The 17,996-nt window shown below is 42.9% G+C and overlaps 1 protein-coding gene across 2 annotated transcripts; it reads right to left on the bottom strand.

Annotated features, from left to right (window-relative positions):
* Window positions 1-2,875: 2,875 nt before the first annotated feature.
* On the bottom strand, window positions 2,876-17,886 carry fbxw11a (F-box and WD repeat domain containing 11a). 2 transcript variants are annotated; one of them, XM_070962250.1, is made up of 14 exons: window positions 17,746-17,883; window positions 15,236-15,340; window positions 12,999-13,067; window positions 11,659-11,878; window positions 11,119-11,305; window positions 10,732-10,822; window positions 9,990-10,127; window positions 8,357-8,475; window positions 6,042-6,291; window positions 5,757-5,875; window positions 5,395-5,505; window positions 5,224-5,302; window positions 4,352-4,516; window positions 2,876-4,223 (listed from the first exon to the last, which is right to left on the bottom strand). In XM_070962250.1, the coding sequence occupies exons 1-13, from the start codon at window positions 17,782-17,784 to the stop codon at window positions 4,355-4,357; spliced, it is 1,689 nt and encodes a 562-aa protein (XP_070818351.1). In that variant the 5' UTR covers window positions 17,785-17,883; the 3' UTR covers window positions 2,876-4,223; window positions 4,352-4,354. The 2 variants fall into 2 exon arrangements, with proteins under 2 accessions (XP_070818351.1, XP_070818352.1); XM_070962251.1 differs by lacking the exon at window positions 15,236-15,340 and having other exon boundaries at window positions 17,746-17,886.
* Window positions 17,887-17,996: the final 110 nt, after the last annotated feature.

Raw genomic sequence — 17,996 nt, 5'->3', positions numbered from 1 at the left:
ATCCACCATGATAGATTCTATCCGTATTTTATAGATGAAAAGAAAAAAATGACTAACTGAAAAAGTAATAGACAGATTCATTGCTACTGGAACTCACTTAGTTGCAGCCATAGCTGGCTTCAAAGTGATTAGAACACTACATAATAGATTTGAGCAAGTATCAACAGCAGACTGTCATGCAATGGCAAGAAATTTACTCTCTTCCTCCCACCAGGTATGACAGCTACTGCGAAACTATGAAATTCTGCATTTTTCCACAACACTTCAAAGCTCTTCGACCCGTGCAACACTTTCAAATCAAACCAGCATATTTCTAATAGAGCTGCATTCTGTAGTTTTCATAGCTCTTGTTTTTGAAGTAAGAAGTCACTGAAGCTTGACTCTCGCACATTAAATCACTTAAAAATATATAAATCAAAGATGGACCAGCCTCACTCAGGAACCCTTCAAAAACTGCTGAGCTCCAACTGTTGTGCAAAAATCAACAGTCACCTCCACATAATAATGTTTTGCCATGAATACACAGCATGAAGGATCAGACAAAACAGTGGAAGGGAAACATGCAGTAGTGAGATAGAGTTTCATAGCTGCCTCTCCTCTCATCTATCCTGCTCTTATCCCCCCATCCCTCCCCTTCCTTCCCTATCCTAGCGGGAGGTCACTGAAGAGATGTCGCTGCCAAATGACCCAATCATGCCGGCAGACACAAACAGCTGACTCAGGGGGAAAAAAGGGTTGTACCAGAGGATTCCTATTGCAAGGCAGCAGGAATCTGTGCTGGAGGGGGGTGGTATAAGGAGGAGACAGTGGGGTGGAAGGGAAACGGGGTGTGGGGGGTGGGATAAAGAAGAGCAAGTAGGGGGTGGTGGGGTGAGTTGTTCATTTCTGGAACGTTGCTCCAGTTCCACTCGGGAATGATGGAAATATTCTGCGTAGCCAAACCCAGAGTGGAAGGTGTATGGTAATCATGTCGGGGAAGGAATGCCAAATATGTGCGTGAGAACGGAGCTGTGACCTGAGAGCTGCAGGAATTATGGGCCAAAATCCCACAGACCCAGAGGAAGCACACACACCCATATCCAACACATACACACATCATATACTAATGGTGCTCCACCAAGCACAAATCCATCCCACATAACTTATTCCCAGAATTTGAAACATTCTACTATACTAAACTAAACCCAGAAATTTTGAAAACCAACCCCGTCAGGAGGCCAACTCCCCTCCTTCTCCGAGTTGAGAGAATACACACCGTGCAATAACAGACAGACGTGTTAAAGAGCCGGATCTTTGCTATAAAGGCACCACTTTGAGCATCTCAAACATACATCCTTCCTTCACAGTTAGTGTTTACAAGACTGAGTATGTGATCTACTGTAGCAGGTTATTTAGACTCCAAACTTGACTGCCAAACAGCCAGAACTCAAGTCTCATAAACACGTTGCTCTGCAGGAGATAGTTGGGTTTATACTCCCACCTGGTGGCCATCCTTCATACACTGCTAGTGTCATCACAAAGTAACATTTGTTTCACATTAAGTGACTTCATGTCAACATTGTAACAAGTAACAATTATGAAAATAAGTTTCTGCACACTGGAATCAAAACTGATGACAGTGAGTTTGTAACACATATAAAATGTGGTTACAAATGAAACAAAGTTGACTTTAAAATGGAAATTAGTTGATGCAAATTGACCTTAAGTTAATCTGGAACTGTACAAACTTTTATTCACTTGTACCGCCTCTATTAAGGTTTCATATAGCCTCAATTCATTTTACCAGATGAAAGTCTCAGGACTGGGACACTGCCAATAAAGTGAGTACATGTGATTGAAAGTTTGCTGGAAGTAAAATATAAGCAACTAAAGGCCAATGTACATCAAAAAACACCATCTCTTTACAACATTATAGAAAGTTAACGGCCTAAAAGATGATTTAAAATGACCTACCAAAGTGCAGCTATCCATATTGAAAGCACAGTTGATACATGAGGCTCACATCTCACCCAAAAGAGATTATTTATGTCGAACTGCTGCTATGACAGATTTGTGTATTCTGTTCTGGGAATTTTTACTGATGCAGATTTAAAAACCTTTATGACATCACACATTCCATCACTTCTTCACAATTGTTCTGTCACAGTCCAATCAGAGCTCAGTGAATGTTTACATGCGCACTGGTATATCTTGGTTATGATCTGGAGTATCTGGGTTACATGTTGCTATTGTAAACATCATATCGAAGCTTTGAGACACATGGATATGCTATACATACTAGCACACTAATGTTGCTACAAAACACAGCTGGGAGGGTGAGAAATTAAGACACAGCTGTACAAAGATCATCAGAAACCTGGATACTGTCAGAATCACACAGACATATGAACAACCAGCGTTCTCATGTTCCATTTCAACATGCCCCAAATAAGATCAAAAGCAGGATACAAGTGCGCATGCAGGCACAAGCTGAGTGTGAACTTCCTTTCTCCAACTAGTCTGAGCAAAAAAATGAAAGCATCAAGCTTTCAATCACGTCTTCGTCAGCAGAAGTTTTCTCAGATGAGTTGGTCAACTGAGCAAGTTGCACTCAGGAGGACAATAAAAAGCAGTGGTCTTCCGAGATCACGTTAAAATTGTTTGAAAAATAAAAATCTGTGAACAATCAGGAATTCCACATAAAATTCCAAATATCTTAAATCTCAGCTGTTTCTAGGACAGACAGCCACAGGTTCCATGCTGTTCGCCTGAAGTACGAAAGGAACGGACTGAAAGTACCAAGTGCTGTATCGACATGTCAGATAGAGAAGCACCAAAGCACAAATACACCCACGCACACACACAAGACAAGAACAGACAGACAATTAGACACTCATTCATGTTACAGTTGGCTCAACACTCCACCACTGTCAAGTACTTTATTCACAATAAGGTCATTTTCTTCTTTAAAAAATCATTTTTAATATACAACACAATTTTTGACAAGACAACTCCGTTTACAGCTAAATTTGAGCTCTTGAGTTCCAGCTTCTCTCATAACCAAAGCAAGCACGTAGATGATGGGGGAGAGAAAGATGGAGTGAAAGGGACAGATGAACAAGGGTCAAAGTTAGAAGAAAGGATGAGGGAAAAGACAGAGAGAGAGAGAGAGAGAGAGAGAGAGAGAGAGAGCAAGAGAGAGAAAGAGGACTACGCTTAGTATGATTTTTGTACTAAGAACCAAAATACTCAAATAAAATGAGAAAATAACAGTAATAAAAAACAGTAAGAAAGTAAGAGTTAAAGAGAAAAAAAAAAGCAGAGGTGTACCGGGATGCTGTATCCACGGCAGCCTCACATGCATGTCTGTCTGTTTGACGCTTCTGCTCTGTTCTGCCGTTTCACAAGTCCACATACACAAACACACTCACGCAAACTTGAGTGTGCGCGTGCCCCCATATTCCAAGCGAGTGTGCATCTCTGGGGGTTAGAGGGGAAGGGGAGCAAGGAGGGGGGGGGCGGAGAGAGACCGGGAAGAATGAGAGAGAGTGAGAGGGAGCGGGGGAGTCATCCCCGGCACAGTTCTCCCTCGTTCACTCCCTCCATCTCCAGTCCTTCCCTCCATTCCCGGAGCTGAGTAAAGAGTCTCTGTCTCCCGCATCACAGCTCCGGTCATCCTCTGTCCAACTGTGCCACTGTGTGTGTGTGTGTATGTGTGTGTGTGTGTGTGTGTGTGTGTATGTGTATGTGTATGTGTGTGTAATATATATAAATATATATCTATAAGCGATTCCATATCTGTGGAAACCTGTTTTGGCAGGGGTTGAAAACTGAGGAGCAGAAGCTGCTTTAAGTTTGTATCACGGGGACAAAGGGGAGCTTGTGACTTACATAATGTCTACGTTAATACTGTCATTAGAGTACTTTACAAAACATAAATTAGTAGTAGAAGGTGAACTTCTTGGGAGAGTTGCGTTGGTTCTGTAGTAGGGAATCCTCATCAGTGTTGACCTGTGTGTGCGCGTGTCTGTGAGTGCATGTCACGGTACTGGCAGGCAATGGGCACAAGCTCAAGAGTCTGTCAGAACAGGCAGGGAGGTGGAGGTGGCGGGGGGCGGGGTGGGAGGTGGACAGAGAGATGACGAGGAGGAAGGAGAAGAGATGGGCTCTTTTCCGTGATGGGTGCACCCATCAGCCAATCAGCCCTGGGCTCCTCCAAGAAAAGGTGCGGTGGATGGCGCCACCTGGGGGGTAGAGAAGAGTCTGCAATAAACAAACTGACCGAGCATCATTCTCTGAACTACGCACATTTATTATGTGTGATGCAGGGTGAAAGATCTGATCAGCTAAACGTGAACGTGTGTCTTTATACCTGCTATCTAGAAATGTAAGTGTAGGTGCGGGAGGGAGACCGTCCCTCTGACTGGCCATTGGTCGAGACGTTCAGGAAGTCCCAAATCAGAATGGTGTCGTCGTGAGAACTGCTGATGATCTGAAACTCATCGAACTGGAGGCGGAACACGCGGCCAGAGTGCTCCTAAAAACACAACGAATTAAGAAATGATGTGCTGTTCATACAGGCCGCCACAGAGGTCTGTGACATTACTGAAACGCAGCTGAAAGTGCAGGTCGACCATCCAGAGGAAAATGCGAGATTGTTACTTCACTTCTGATACCAATTTTCTTTTGATAAATAAAATCTTTTAATTCAGGAATGGCAGGACTTCATCCACAGGTTTATATGAGAGGATATTTTGAAACTTTGATTTTGGTTTTACCTTTCTACAACATGTTGCCAGGCCAACCTCAGATGCCATACATAGAAACACTTCTCAGTATAATGCAATACAATTCAACAGCGATATGACCGATGATGTGAACATTTTTCAGTCATGAAAATAAGGTTCACTGCAGGACTATTGTATTAAAGAGCATTAGCTTTAGCTTACTGTACACACAATTAACAAGCAAGTGGTTGTCTCTTTAATGATTCTTAAAATCACCGACAACATCCACATCAGAAGAAGTGAAATTATGCACTATTAGTGATTGTTAAGATTCATGTGAAAAAGAAAATGACATTGTTTTTTGAGAGGGAGGTTCGGAGCATGAGTTTTTTTTTAATCGTTTATCAATTTGTGAGGCCAACATCAAGAGTGTTTTGACAGAACTGCAGCTTAAGACACTTGTGCCTGAGCTGCATCCATCAGCCATGTGGCTAAAGGCTAAATCCGTGATACTCACCACTAGAGTGCGCAGACATAATGTGCTGGCGGGGGCTCGTGGGTCCAGGGCTGCCTGCAGGTCCCACACCTTGATTTTGCTGCAGAGAGAAATATGACACGACCCAACGTCAGGAACACAATGTGTCTCTATGCACAAAGCTTTGTGTTTGTATGTGTGCGCGAGACTGACCCGTCGTAGGCGCCACTGACAATCCTTTTGTTGTCAAAGCGAATGCAGCGCACCAGCTCCTCGTGACCTTCAAGCACTCGCAAACATGCCCCACACTCTATGTCCCATAACCTGCAAAAAGAGAAGCCTGGGTGAACCTAACATACAGTCCCGACTGCTTATATAGCTTTCAGTGAAGTACAGCATTTGAAACAATGCCCTTTGTATCATTGAACTGAATTAAGAAAAACGACCTTGTACTCAAAGTATTTTTGGTCTAACTCGTATGTCAAATAAACTGCAAGTATTATTCTAACAAAACATTTAAATACAAATATTACATAATATATAAAACACGTACATGTTTAACCTCACACACGTACCGGATTGTGTTGTCAGACGAGCCGCTGACCACCAGACGATCTCTGTACTGTAGACAGGCAATGCCCCGTTTATGACCATTTAGAGTGCGCACAAACTCACAGGTGCTAGTGCTCCATACCTGCGGGCAGGGGGGCAACACAGAAAGTTTTGTAAAACAATGACCTGCATTCAATTCACAATCAAACAACTTTCTCATGTCCACTTTTCTCTATTCAATCTTTCACATTGAAAGTTGGTACGTTTCTGTCTCAGCAGGTTTGAATACATGAATGGTTGCTCGTTACCTTGATGGTGCGGTCCCCTGAGGCAGACACAATGTATTTGTCGTCAAAGTCGACCACGTTTACAGCAGCCCGATGTCCCACGAGGACACGACGTAGGCTGATGTCAGTAGGGGAGGCCATGTCCCAGACGGCAATTGAACGGTCCTTGGAGCAGGTGACCATCAAGCCGTTGGCGAAGCGCAGGTGAAGAACTGCCTCGTTGTGGTGGATCAGTGTGTTCAGTACCTCGCCCGTCGTCACCTCCCACACCCTGCAGAGGAGGAGAGGCAGAAAGAGAGATGGAGAGAAACAGGAGGAAGAGAAAACAGAATCAGAAGGAGAGAGAGATGACAGAGTGGCCGAAGGATGAGGGTTACGGTGACAGAGAGAGGAAAAGAAAAGGTGGAATGGGGCAGGAAGGAAAAATGGGGATGTGGAATGAGAGGGGAGGGGTGTGAGACAAGGGAGGGAAGAAATGACAAAGGGGGTGAGAAAAGTGGAAAAAGATAGGAAGGGGTGAGTAGGAAAGAAAAATGAGATGGGGGCAGTGGGAAGAGTGGTCAAAGCGAAAGAAAAGAAGGTTGACGACGGGGAGTGGAAAAGGCATGTAATGGGAGCAAGGGAAGAAGGAAAACAATGGAGACATGAGAATTATGTTTATTAGCTTTACAATGGAGAGTCTCACACACACGGCTGTGAAGAGCATGTTACTGAACTGCACCGCTGGGCTTTAAGAGTCAAATGCAGAACACACTGGAAAAGCTGACAACCAACCCTACAAACAAAGTGCCTGTCAAGCTGTTGCTAAGGAAGTGAAGTCACATTTTCCTTGGATACTGCCCAACGAGTACGGCTGAAGTGTGAAGTAATAAGAGAATTAATGCTGAGCTTCTGTGTGCAGTAGCCAAACAAGTGTCAACACACACACACACACACACACACACACACACACACACACACACACACACACACACACACACACACACATATAAGCTCTTTAAATATATGCACCCTCTTGCAATGATACTAAATCCTGCTCATTATGAAGCAAAACATATTTTATGTTCCATGTGATGGTTGCAATATGGTCCATTTTATAGAAATGTTATTAGTCAAATGATGTTGAAATTAATTTTCTGTTTTCTTTCCCAAATTGACATTGGTTAAATCAACTGCACTCAACGTGTTTGTTTTGCAATGATCGAACAGTTCAGTTGTATTTTACATCTGTGTCTGTCCAGACATCGATGCAACAACAATCACCTGAAGCTCAATATCAGCAAAACCGATGAGCCTATGGTGGACTACAACGCCTCAAATATGCATGCTATAAAAAAGCTACACACTGTAAAAAGTTGGATGCTTCACACACATCTTCAACCCAGCAGCACAGAACAGTTTCAAGGACACCCAACATTAGTGTCACCAATTCAGTGTCTGACCAAATGAGAAATATGTCACAAGCTCCCTTTCTGTTTCTGATCAATAACTGAAAAACTGACCTTTCACTTTCTGGATGTGAAACTTTTTCACACATTTGTATTTGGACCTTGACCTTCGACCACCCAAATCTAATCAGTTCATCAGTCTAAGTGCGCGTTTGTGCCAAGTGTGAAGAAATTCCCTCAAAGCATTCCTGAGATGTTGTGTTCATGGGGCGGATAAGTACGTATGCTCAGACAACCCAAAAACATACCTCATCTGGCCCCGGCTGTTACCAGCACAGTGATATAATAATGTATAATCAACAATCTATTTATTCTTAGTATGCATGGTTTATTATCATTTACTCATATCCTCGTGTATCTGACCTAACCTGATCTCCAGTGTGAAGCATTCCTTTCAGTTAGTGCTGCAGGAACACATTTGTTGCATGACGCCCACGCTCTAGCTTTTAAAATCAACTATTCAGCCTCAGCTTCTGTTCACTTCCATACACGAAACAAGAATCTCATGTATTTCTGGGCTTCTGCACTGATGTTTGTGTTAGTTTGTCTTTACTGATACACCCGAGTATCAGAGAAGCTGCATCAGTTTTCCTGATGACTACACAGCATCTATCATTTCTGAGGTTAATGCATGTATTACTTATAAATCTGCTTTTTCTCTCATTATGTTGACAAAGTTAAAGATAAGTAAATCTAAATAAATGCCTGACATTTAATTTAAGCACACTTATGCAATAAATCCCATTAAGTTGTCCACACGTGCAGCCTAATTATCAGCAAGTAACAACTTTCTCTACTGGGATTTCAATCAATTATGAGCCTGCTGGCACGGGTTCGGGTCCTACTCCAAAACACAGTGTGTTCCTTCTGTGACAAGATGTTTCATACCTGACAGTTGAGTCAGAAGAGCCGGTGACAATGACCCTCTCATCGTACTGCAGACACAACACTGAGCCTGTGTGACCGGTCAGTATCTTCAGACACTCCAGAGACTGCTTATCCCAGATCTATGAGGAGAAAAAAGACAGGAGCAGGAGAGAAAGGGGGAAGAAGGAGATATGAACAGAGGGGGACACAGAGAAAGAAGAAAAATAAGTGGTTGGGAAAAGGTTGCCGATTTGGGTCATGCTAAGAATGGCCTATTCTCTCATCAGTGTTCATGCCCCATTTCCCCACTGCTGTGCTGAGCTCTAAGAGCCATTCAACTCTTCGCTGGGTGTGCGTCAGCTTCCTCCAGAACAATAAGACGACAAATCTGCTCTTCTCCTCGCTCTCTACTCCCCTCCTCTTCAGCATCTTTTCCTCTCCTCTCCTCTCCTCTCCTCTCCTCTCCTCTCCTCTCCTCTCCTCTCCTCTCCTCTCCTCTCCTCTCCTCTCCGGCCAGACAGATAAGTGGAAAACACAACGGGTCTGGAGCTGAGCCCTTTTATCCTGTAATTCACTTGTGCTCTGTCTCAGTGTCTGCTGGTTTAGCTCAGCGCCATAGACAATAAGATGATAAGTCATACTGAGCCAGGAGAAAAGATTCAATTCATAAATACACAAACCCAGGTTGGAAGAAAACAACCACACACACAGCATGCCTGTCTTTCTCACAGCCAACACTTTTGGCTCTCTCCACTGCTTGTGCTTAAATGCACCGACGGCCTAGATATAACGGCTGAATGTACACATTGATGTTTATATGTGTTTATGGCGATTAAACCCAGTCATGATATTCAAAAAAATGACAACAGAAGTATCAGGTACGAATTGTAAAGATATTAAATTTTGGAGGAAAAAAAGGGCTTTGTCATCACCCCTTCAAGACTTTAAACTGGATTTATTTGTGCTATAATTTTACACACACACACTGAAATATGTTTATGAAAAACCTCCTTTCGGAGAGGCTGCGACAACAATACTTTGCATTTTCTAGAAAAAGCTGCACTCATCATCGATAACCTGTATGGATGCAGTGAGATGGCCATAGAGGGAATAACACCTAACCTCACTCACTACTTTGCAAACATAAACAAAATGTAGTAGCACTCGTTCATTCACCTTGTATACAGTTCTGTTGAGTGTCACACAAAATCAATGCCGCAAAAATACATTTAAGACTCAACAGCTCGAAAGAAAGGTGGAGCAAAAAGGATGTCAAAATTAAGTCTGTGAACACATCTAGCAATTTCTAATTTCATCAACTGGCCCTGATGACAGTTTTACTTCCTGCTGCTTTGCTGTTTTACAGAACATGTGCCATCAGCTGTAATTCTAGGCAATTAGTTTGTTTCCAGGAGCTGTCAGTACATTGTCTGTTTATATACCATCCACTTAGAAAATTACGACAGGACTTATATTAAAACATAACAAATTCATTCATTTGCAAATCAAAGTACCAGCGAACACATCAACTGTACATAACTCTTACAGTTCTGAACCAGGAAGTGTAGAAAGAGAGCCAATTGGCAAAGATAAAGTCAGCCAGATCCTTATTTCACACTTCTCAGAGAGTCTTTGATGTTCTATACACACGTACCTTAATGGAATTGTCCCTAAGGCCACTGATGATCTTGTCATCGTCGTACTGGAGACAGTAAACGCCTTTACTATTTTCTGAGCGACACTGAATCCTCTGCAAGTTGTGTCTGCCACATCGCCAATTAGCCTCAATAGTCTGGAGGAAAGAAGCAGAAGCAACGACAAAGACAAAGACAGAGACACAGAGAGCAACTAATGAGAAAAGACAAGATGGAGGCAAATATCACGTTATGTAATGTTATTAGACCGGACAGAAGCAGATGTTGAATCTAGCGAGGTGGAACGTGGTCATGAGATTGCTGTGACTAGAATAGCACTAAGACCAAAACAATTAATTCAGATTCATTAATTAACTGCAGTTAACTTTTTCTACATGAGTGGAGCAACGTTTGCACTGTGTCGTGCTGTGAGTAAACTTCTACATACTGAAACACTAATATGTCAACCAATGGGATATGTAGTCAAATCAGACTTTTCCCACTTTTTAAAATCTTAACAAACAAGCCATGTGTAGGCCAGTGATGCATCTACTCAAGACCTTTTTGAGATACTGTGGTACGAAAATGTGTTCATTTAACACTGAAATCATCTCTCTCTGAATTGTTGGTTTCTTTGTAGATAAAAGAGCTTGGTCTGTACCAGCTCTATATGGAAAGTGTCCTGAGACAACTTCTGTTGTGATTTGGCGCTATACAAATAAATAAAATTGAATTGAATTGAATTGAATCTCACGGTCTTACCTCTATGTCTTGGATGATCTTGGGATAAAGGGAGTGATAGTAGGAGTTGGGTGGGACTTCTGATGTGCGGTTTTTGAACAGATATTTCTCCCTAGGGCAAGAAATATAGAAGAATGACATCTGCTTTGTATCCACAGGGATTTTTTCCCCCACCTACAAAAGATACTTGAGACCAGCCAAGTATAACTATACTTCCTCAGGCTCTCCTTTATCCTAAATTAAAAGTCATAACTAGAGGACTAACAAGCACACTGAAAACAAGTACTTCGCCTGTATTCCCAGAGAGCATCCTTTTAATTTCTTGTAGTGTGTCTGCCATTTTTAAATCTTAGTGTAAAACAAAAGTACAGATAGCTACTGTGTGTGTGTAAATGGGTCAATTCTCACCACTGGTGTCTCTCAGACAGGCCTTTCCAGAGCGGGTCGGTGCGGACCATTCGTTCGATGAGCTTCTTCCACAGCATACCCTCAGAGATGACCCTCTGCCACTCCTTACACACCAGCTCTGCCGAGCATAGCGAGCGTGCATCCAGGAAAGACAGGATGTTCTCCGCTATGTGATCCAAGCCTTGGGCTGGAGCGAGGAAGAGAAGGGGCTGAGTGAGTGCTCACTGCAAAATTAATAGGATCTCATCTGGTTGGTTTATCTGTGCCTGGGGATCATTATTTTCAGATTTTCTTTTTCAAAAGTAAAGCATGTTTGTTGTTGTTTATTTCAAATTTTTTTTAAATGCCTAAAAATCAATCATATAAAAACCTGGGTGAAAATTTTATGCAGACTATTTGTAGGGCAAACTTCCTCTAGATTTAGTTATTTGTTGCTGCTATGCACAATAGAAGAGGGCCTCATTGTCACACACCAGTTAGGGAAGATGCTCATACTGGGGTGGCTGCTGCTCAACATTTCATTCATCTCTGTATTTGTACCTGGCAGCGCAGTGATGAAGTCCCTCTGCAGCATGGGTTTGAGGTAGGAGTTGATGTGGCCGTGCTGGTAGTGGCACATACGGGAGATCAGGCGCTCGACAAACTCCACCTGGTCGGCCTCCGACCACTGGTCAAACAGGGCAATGCAGTGTTCCTTCTCCTTCTCATAGTTCCCCTCTGACGGACGCTTACGGGACCCCACAACAGGACCATTAGTGAGCTGTAAAGATCAGGGGCACATGGTGATTTATCAAATGTTTTAATGTGTATTTGTATTAGACAGATTGTTCTTAGAAATTCATGTGAAGCAAATCAGTTAAGTTCAGGCACTCATCTGGTCTTTATAGGAATTTCAGATGTATATTCAATTTTCTTGCGCAACATCTTCAACACATCTCATTACAAATGATTACTTCGAGGTCTTTTTTCCCCCATTACTGAAATGAGTGTACATAACTGAAAAGTTGTTGCATTGAGCCATATAACATTTTGTGTGCAGGATCAAGAGCAGGCTCTCATTGTTTCAGCATGGACGAAGTTAAAGCTTATTAAACCATGAGAAGCCCGCAGTGGTGGGGGTGTGTGGGAATAGGGAAAAAGCTTTAAAATAAATGCTGAAGTCAACAGTATTTGTCAACATCAGGGTGAGGTTTTTACTTGAACAGAGGCATGAGGGGCACAGGATGTCCATCCATCCATTTTCTATGCCGCTTATCCCTTTCGGGGTCACGGGGGGGCCGGAGCCTATCTCGGCTGTCAACGGGCGGGAGGCGGGGTACACCCTGGACCAGTCGCCAGCCGATCGCAGGGCAACATATACAGACATACAACCATTCACACTCACACCTAGGGGCAATTTTACAGTCACCAATTCACCTAATGAGCATGTTTTTGGTCTGTGGGAGGAAGCCAGAGTACCCAGAGAGAACCCACGCATGCACGCAAGCAAGCAACATGCAAACTTCACACAGAAAGGCCTGACCCGGGAATCAAACCGGCGACCTTCTTGCTGTGAGGCACGCGCACTACCTGCTGCGCCACCGTGCAGCCCGGGGCACAGGATGTCGATTAAAAAAAATAAGATGTGACAGCATTCTTAATAACTCATATTTAACATTAAAAGTATTTGATGAACTGAAAATTTTCAAAGATCTTGAAACCTCTGGAAGCTTCTAATCAGCCTTCATTTGGAGGGCTCCCCTTGGTGGGAGATTCAAATAAAAGTACACAAACTCATAGACTGTCAGGGCTTGTCAGTCAAGTACAGTATATATACACACACATTTGAAATACAGCAAGTTTAAATAAACTCACACACACGCAAGAACAAATGCACACACCTTGAGAACTGTGTTCTTCTTTGGCGACAGATCGTCCACGAGGTTCTGTGACTCCATCCCTGATGTATTCTGCAGAAAAAGAACAAAACAAAGAGAAAGTGCGGGTTAGTGTTCTGTTCTCTCTGCATCTGTGTTAAAGGCACTGTGAGAGCCAGGGCAGCAGTGTGGACAGCGCTGGACACAAGAGTGCCACAAAGACAGCCAAGGAAGGGTAAACATAATGACTTCTGAGGCGTGCACGCACAAACACCCGTGCATACACACACATATGGAGTGAAAAAAACTGAGCACTGCAACAAAAGGAATCTATTTGCTTGCTTGTCTGTGATGTGGGCTAAGTAGTCTGGACAGGAAATTAAACTGCAGCATCTTGGGTATGTCACTGGCAGCAGCTCAGACATGACAGTAATGAAACTAAAATCAGATACTGGTCTTACAGCATATAGAGAGGATAGTGTCAAGAAAAAACACTGGGAGGTAACCGGATCCCACCCATTTCTAGCATGACTAAAGCCTTACGATGATTAGAGTCCTTCACAAGTGCACTGCAAACAAGCTAGAGAGACCTGAGTCACTATAATAACAGGGTTATGGCACAAATCACTTATTGACAGTAACAGAATGACAGGCTGACCAATCAGCCTTGCCCTTAACACTCAACAACAACAACAACAAGAACAGTAATAATAATAATAATAATGACAATAAAATCTTAGAAATTATTTATATATTAGAATATATAGCAGGTTCTTTTATATCTTATGGACAGTCAGGCAGCAATATTAGAATTTTACATTCATCATAACATGAATACACCAGCTATCCTCTTAGGGGGCTTGATGTTTACTGATTTCAGGTTTGGCTGAGGAAATGCTGGATAATTGATTTTAGGCAGACTATCTTGGACCAACACTTCTGCATTCTGTAAAATTAACATTCTCATCAAACCAGCACCTTCCTGAACTACAAAGACACTTTTAAGCATACCCAGAAATGAGCAGAAACAGGACAACCTGGTCAGAGCATAAATACATGTAAAACACTCAAACAGGGGACAAATGCATCATTATCTGCAAGGTCACTCCTAAATGTTTTTTGTTTTGTTTTTCTAAAAAAATGTATATTCCCTGTTTTCAGGTATGTTAGCAAACTGTTTGGGGAAATGGGACACACAAGGCTCAGGAGAGGGTCAATGATATTGCATATCTGTGTAGGTGATGACTGAGCCAAGGTCACTGTCTTTGAAAATGGCTATGTTGGCGAAAAAGTGAGAAAATAGGCTGTCTTTGTACTCTAATAGCCGCTGTGTTGGTGCTTCTCCAGAGGCCTTAAAAACAAGATTAGTAAGTTATCTAGATTGTTTTCTAAGCAAAACCCAGAACCCTCTCTTCAAGAACTGTTCCAGATCTTGCTCATTGCAGTTATCCATCTAACTTTGTGGGGATGCTGCTGCATGAGCAAAACCAATAAAGATGTTCTCTGTCAGTGGTTGGCACTAACACAACCACACAAACAAACAAACAAAAAGTCAGGTACCAAGACCAAAGCAGACAGGACAAGAAGCCAGAATGGGCTTGCTGGTGTTGATGATCATGCAGAGAAGAAAAAGAGAAGGAAGGAGAAATAAAAACAGACAGACCAGGTCTGACCAGGCAGGCAGGCAGGCAAGCAAGCATGTAGCCTCTCAGAGCTTGAAGGAAGACCCCCCACCTCGGCCCTCACACCTCCAGGTAGAAGGGGAGAAAATGTTACTCCTCAACGCAGGGTTATTCTCTGGTACCTCCTTCATCCAACCCTCTCCTCATGCCACAGTATTTAGGAAATAGTTTATTATTCAAACTCATCTAATTACAAAAGTCTCCAGTTTTCATGACATGGCACAATCACTGTTTGACTTTTAAGCACCCTAGGCCCTAATTTAGATGCAAGAACTATGATTTGACATGATTATAAAGAAGTCAATTACAGTTTATAAAGCTGCAATTCTGTATGAAACAAAGAGAGTTTGAGGACGCACCAGAGAAGAACCTGAGAGCAGAGTGCTTCCAACAGGGAGGAAAGGACAACGGAAGGTGAGGAGGTAGGAGGGTGAGGGGGTGAGTGGGTGCTGCTGTCTGCACCAAGGTGGTATGAGGAGTTGTGTGGAGTGGGCGAAGAAAAGTGAAGGGTGAAGAAATGGCGAGGGAGGAAGGGAAGGGAGAGGAGGAGCAGCAGAATTAAGAGGAGAGAGGCAGAACCTGGTTGTGAGCCCGGGTGGAGGGGATGCTCTGCAGGCACCTGAGTGCACACAAACTCTCAGCCACCGAGGAGCAGCCCAGCCAGAGAGAGCGAGGCACAGAGCACTGTGTGAAAGAGAGAGAGGAAGGGAAGACGGGAGGAGGAGAACGAAGTGGACAGGGTGAGGGAGGAAGAGAAAGGGAAGAGCGAGAGACCAGAGATGAGAAGTAAAGGAAAAGTAGAGGGGGGTTGATGAGGGAAGTTGGGAGGAGGAAACCAAAGGAGGTGAGTGAATGGATGGATCAATGAATGGACAGATGGAAGGAAGTGGTGAGGAGTTGGTGAGCAACAGGACAGGTGGAGAGTTAAAAAGTGTAAGAATTCAAAAATAATGGAAAAACAAAATTGAGAGGGGGTGGGGTGTGTAACCATCAAAAGTGAGGAGAGAAGAAGAGGGGAGGAGGTGGGGATAGTGAGGGGAAAAACCAGTATTAGAGCTACACACACATTGGCACAGTGAGCGCAGGAACACACACCCCTTCACACACAAGATACAGACTGATAAACATACACACAGAAGCATTATTAGACATGAACTGGGTGGGGATAGGTAGAGGAGAGGGAGGGGCAATGGGATTAATTGTCAATTTACTGTCACTATTGTTTTGACAGAAACCCCACCCGCTGTTCTGCCATCCCCACTCTCATGAGTGGTTAGTGAATAACACTGGGACAAAAAAATAAAATCAAATTAAATACACAGACACAATCCAGACGAAATTGTACATTTTTGGCCTGTAAAATTATGTTCCCCAAACACTGCACAAATGTATAATTATTACTAGTAATACATACAGTATATACCCTGAAGAACAATATGTGTAATTATTCTTCAGAGCAAGCAACTACAGGTGAGGTGTAAATTCATAAAAGTCCATGGGCTACATACAGCATCATCAAATAATTTCAGGACACATCAACTTCTCACCACTGATTTGTTATTCTGTGGCCTTGTAAGCACTTGACTACATTTCTATTTTCAGTTTTGTTATTCATTCTAATTTAAAGGCCAAAATAAAGATCAACAAAAAAAAAAAACATTTTGAAAGCAGTGTATTTATTATATCTTATTCATTTGTCTGCCTTCACATAGTGATTTTAATGGCTGTTCAAATTTGATGAACTGTTATAGACCTTTGTCTGATGATGGGGAATCTATTGGTTGGCTCCATTAGTAATTTGTGTATACACTTGCAATTCATTTATATCGATGGTTATTCACAGCCTATAAACATCTGTAGTGTTTGTGGATAGAAGCCTTTAACAAAAATGGACACTAACTGCTCACTCAGGTAAGTCTGTGTCCCCCAGGACACATCTGGTCCATACAACTTACCAAACAGTCTAACATCTTACCTTCTGGGCCTAACTTGCTTTGTCAAAAGCAAGTGTAACGATAAAACGGAGTTGTTTCTTAGAGAAACTGAGGGCTTCATACACGGAGAATGAATGCTTGCCCAACGAAAATAAACTGCAACTCTATCCATGAGTAAGTTCATTGACAAACACATTTGTGCCTTATCTTACTTGACGTCTTCCTTACGACCACTTTGACCCCTGTAATGTTAATGTTAGCTACTAGTCAGCTAACGTTAGCCTAGATGGCTACCTTAACGAGAAACCATCATTTCACAAGAAAACGGTTTTACTCGTTGACCATATCTAACCGTGTATAGAGGAAAGCAATATTATGATGATAGTTAATGTATATGGTTACCAAAAGTGCTTCTACCTACCTGATCAATTGACTGTTTTGGTCTGTTAACGGATGTCAAGTATACCTAGCATTTTTAGCATGCTAGCTATTAAGCTAATTGCTACCTCGCTAATCGTGGTAACGCTATGTGAATGAAAAAGCAATACACTTCCTTCTACGCACTTTGAAAATATAAACAGACAAGCAGCACATCGTTATGATTTTAGCTACATTCCGTTATATCATGGAAACGGTTTGACTGTTCCATACATCAACTGCCAAGTAGACTGTCTGAACATAAACTAGATAATATAACATACCCGTAAATTTACGTGGTTCATCGCCTTCTCCCCTGTGTTAGCTGGACGGCTAAGTATCAGACAGGGCCCAGTTAAAGTGGCGCAGCGTCACCGCAGTGAACGCTACCCCGAGAATCCTCGGCTGTCTTCCGCCGACGACTGAACATCAACCCTTTAATTTCCCCGCTGTTGGCCAATTTTATCCAAAACAACATATGTTTTACCTTTACCAGATGCTGACGTAAAGGTCTTGTTTCTCAATCCGACCAGTATGCGGAGCATTCTTAGCAAAATTGTATCGATAATTTCAGGCCCTCCCTCTGATTTCTGGTCCCCCCTCCTTTCTCCTCCACCTCTCCCGACAAGCCGCTTCAGCCCATTCCTGCCGTCGAATGGAGCCTCGGCGCTTCCCACAATATAGGAGTTATACCGAACATTTCGGATGGTCAGGATGTCATAACGAAACGAATCTTACCATCAGTTCCAGCGTTTTGTCCTCCATCTCCGGCTCCATGTTGACGATCCCCCCCGAAACTCGCTCTGAAAATGGAAACCCAGCCCTGCGTCGGCGGCCCGCAAATGCAGAGACGTCATTCACTTCGCTCAACCACACAGCTTTGGTAGGGCAGTGTCAAAGGGTGGGTGGGGGATGGGAACGCCCATGCAATGAAAAAACACGCTGATTGGATAGATTTTGTCAAAAGGGGCGTAGTTTCATAGCTTTGC

The sequence above is a fragment of the Chaetodon trifascialis genome, chromosome 5 (genome assembly GCF_039877785.1).
Source record: "Chaetodon trifascialis isolate fChaTrf1 chromosome 5, fChaTrf1.hap1, whole genome shotgun sequence".
Taxonomy (NCBI): Eukaryota; Metazoa; Chordata; class Actinopteri; order Chaetodontiformes; family Chaetodontidae; genus Chaetodon; species Chaetodon trifascialis.
This window is presented reverse-complemented; position numbering and strand designations above follow the sequence as displayed.

What these genes read in the sequence shown, in the direction of transcription:
- fbxw11a (XM_070962250.1), bottom strand. Translation starts at nt 17,784, where the DNA reads ATGGAGCCGGAGATGGAGGACAAAACGCTGGAACTGATG. An exon ending in TCTTCTGACTCAACTGTCAG is followed by an intron (nt 6,292 to 8,356) that starts GTATGAAACATC and finishes CCTCCTCTGCAG; the next exon opens with GGTGTGGGAGGTGACGACGG. An exon ending in GTCAGTGGCGCCTACGACGG is followed by an intron (nt 5,303 to 5,394) that starts GTCAGTCTCGCG and finishes TTCTCTCTGCAG; the next exon opens with CAAAATCAAGGTGTGGGACC.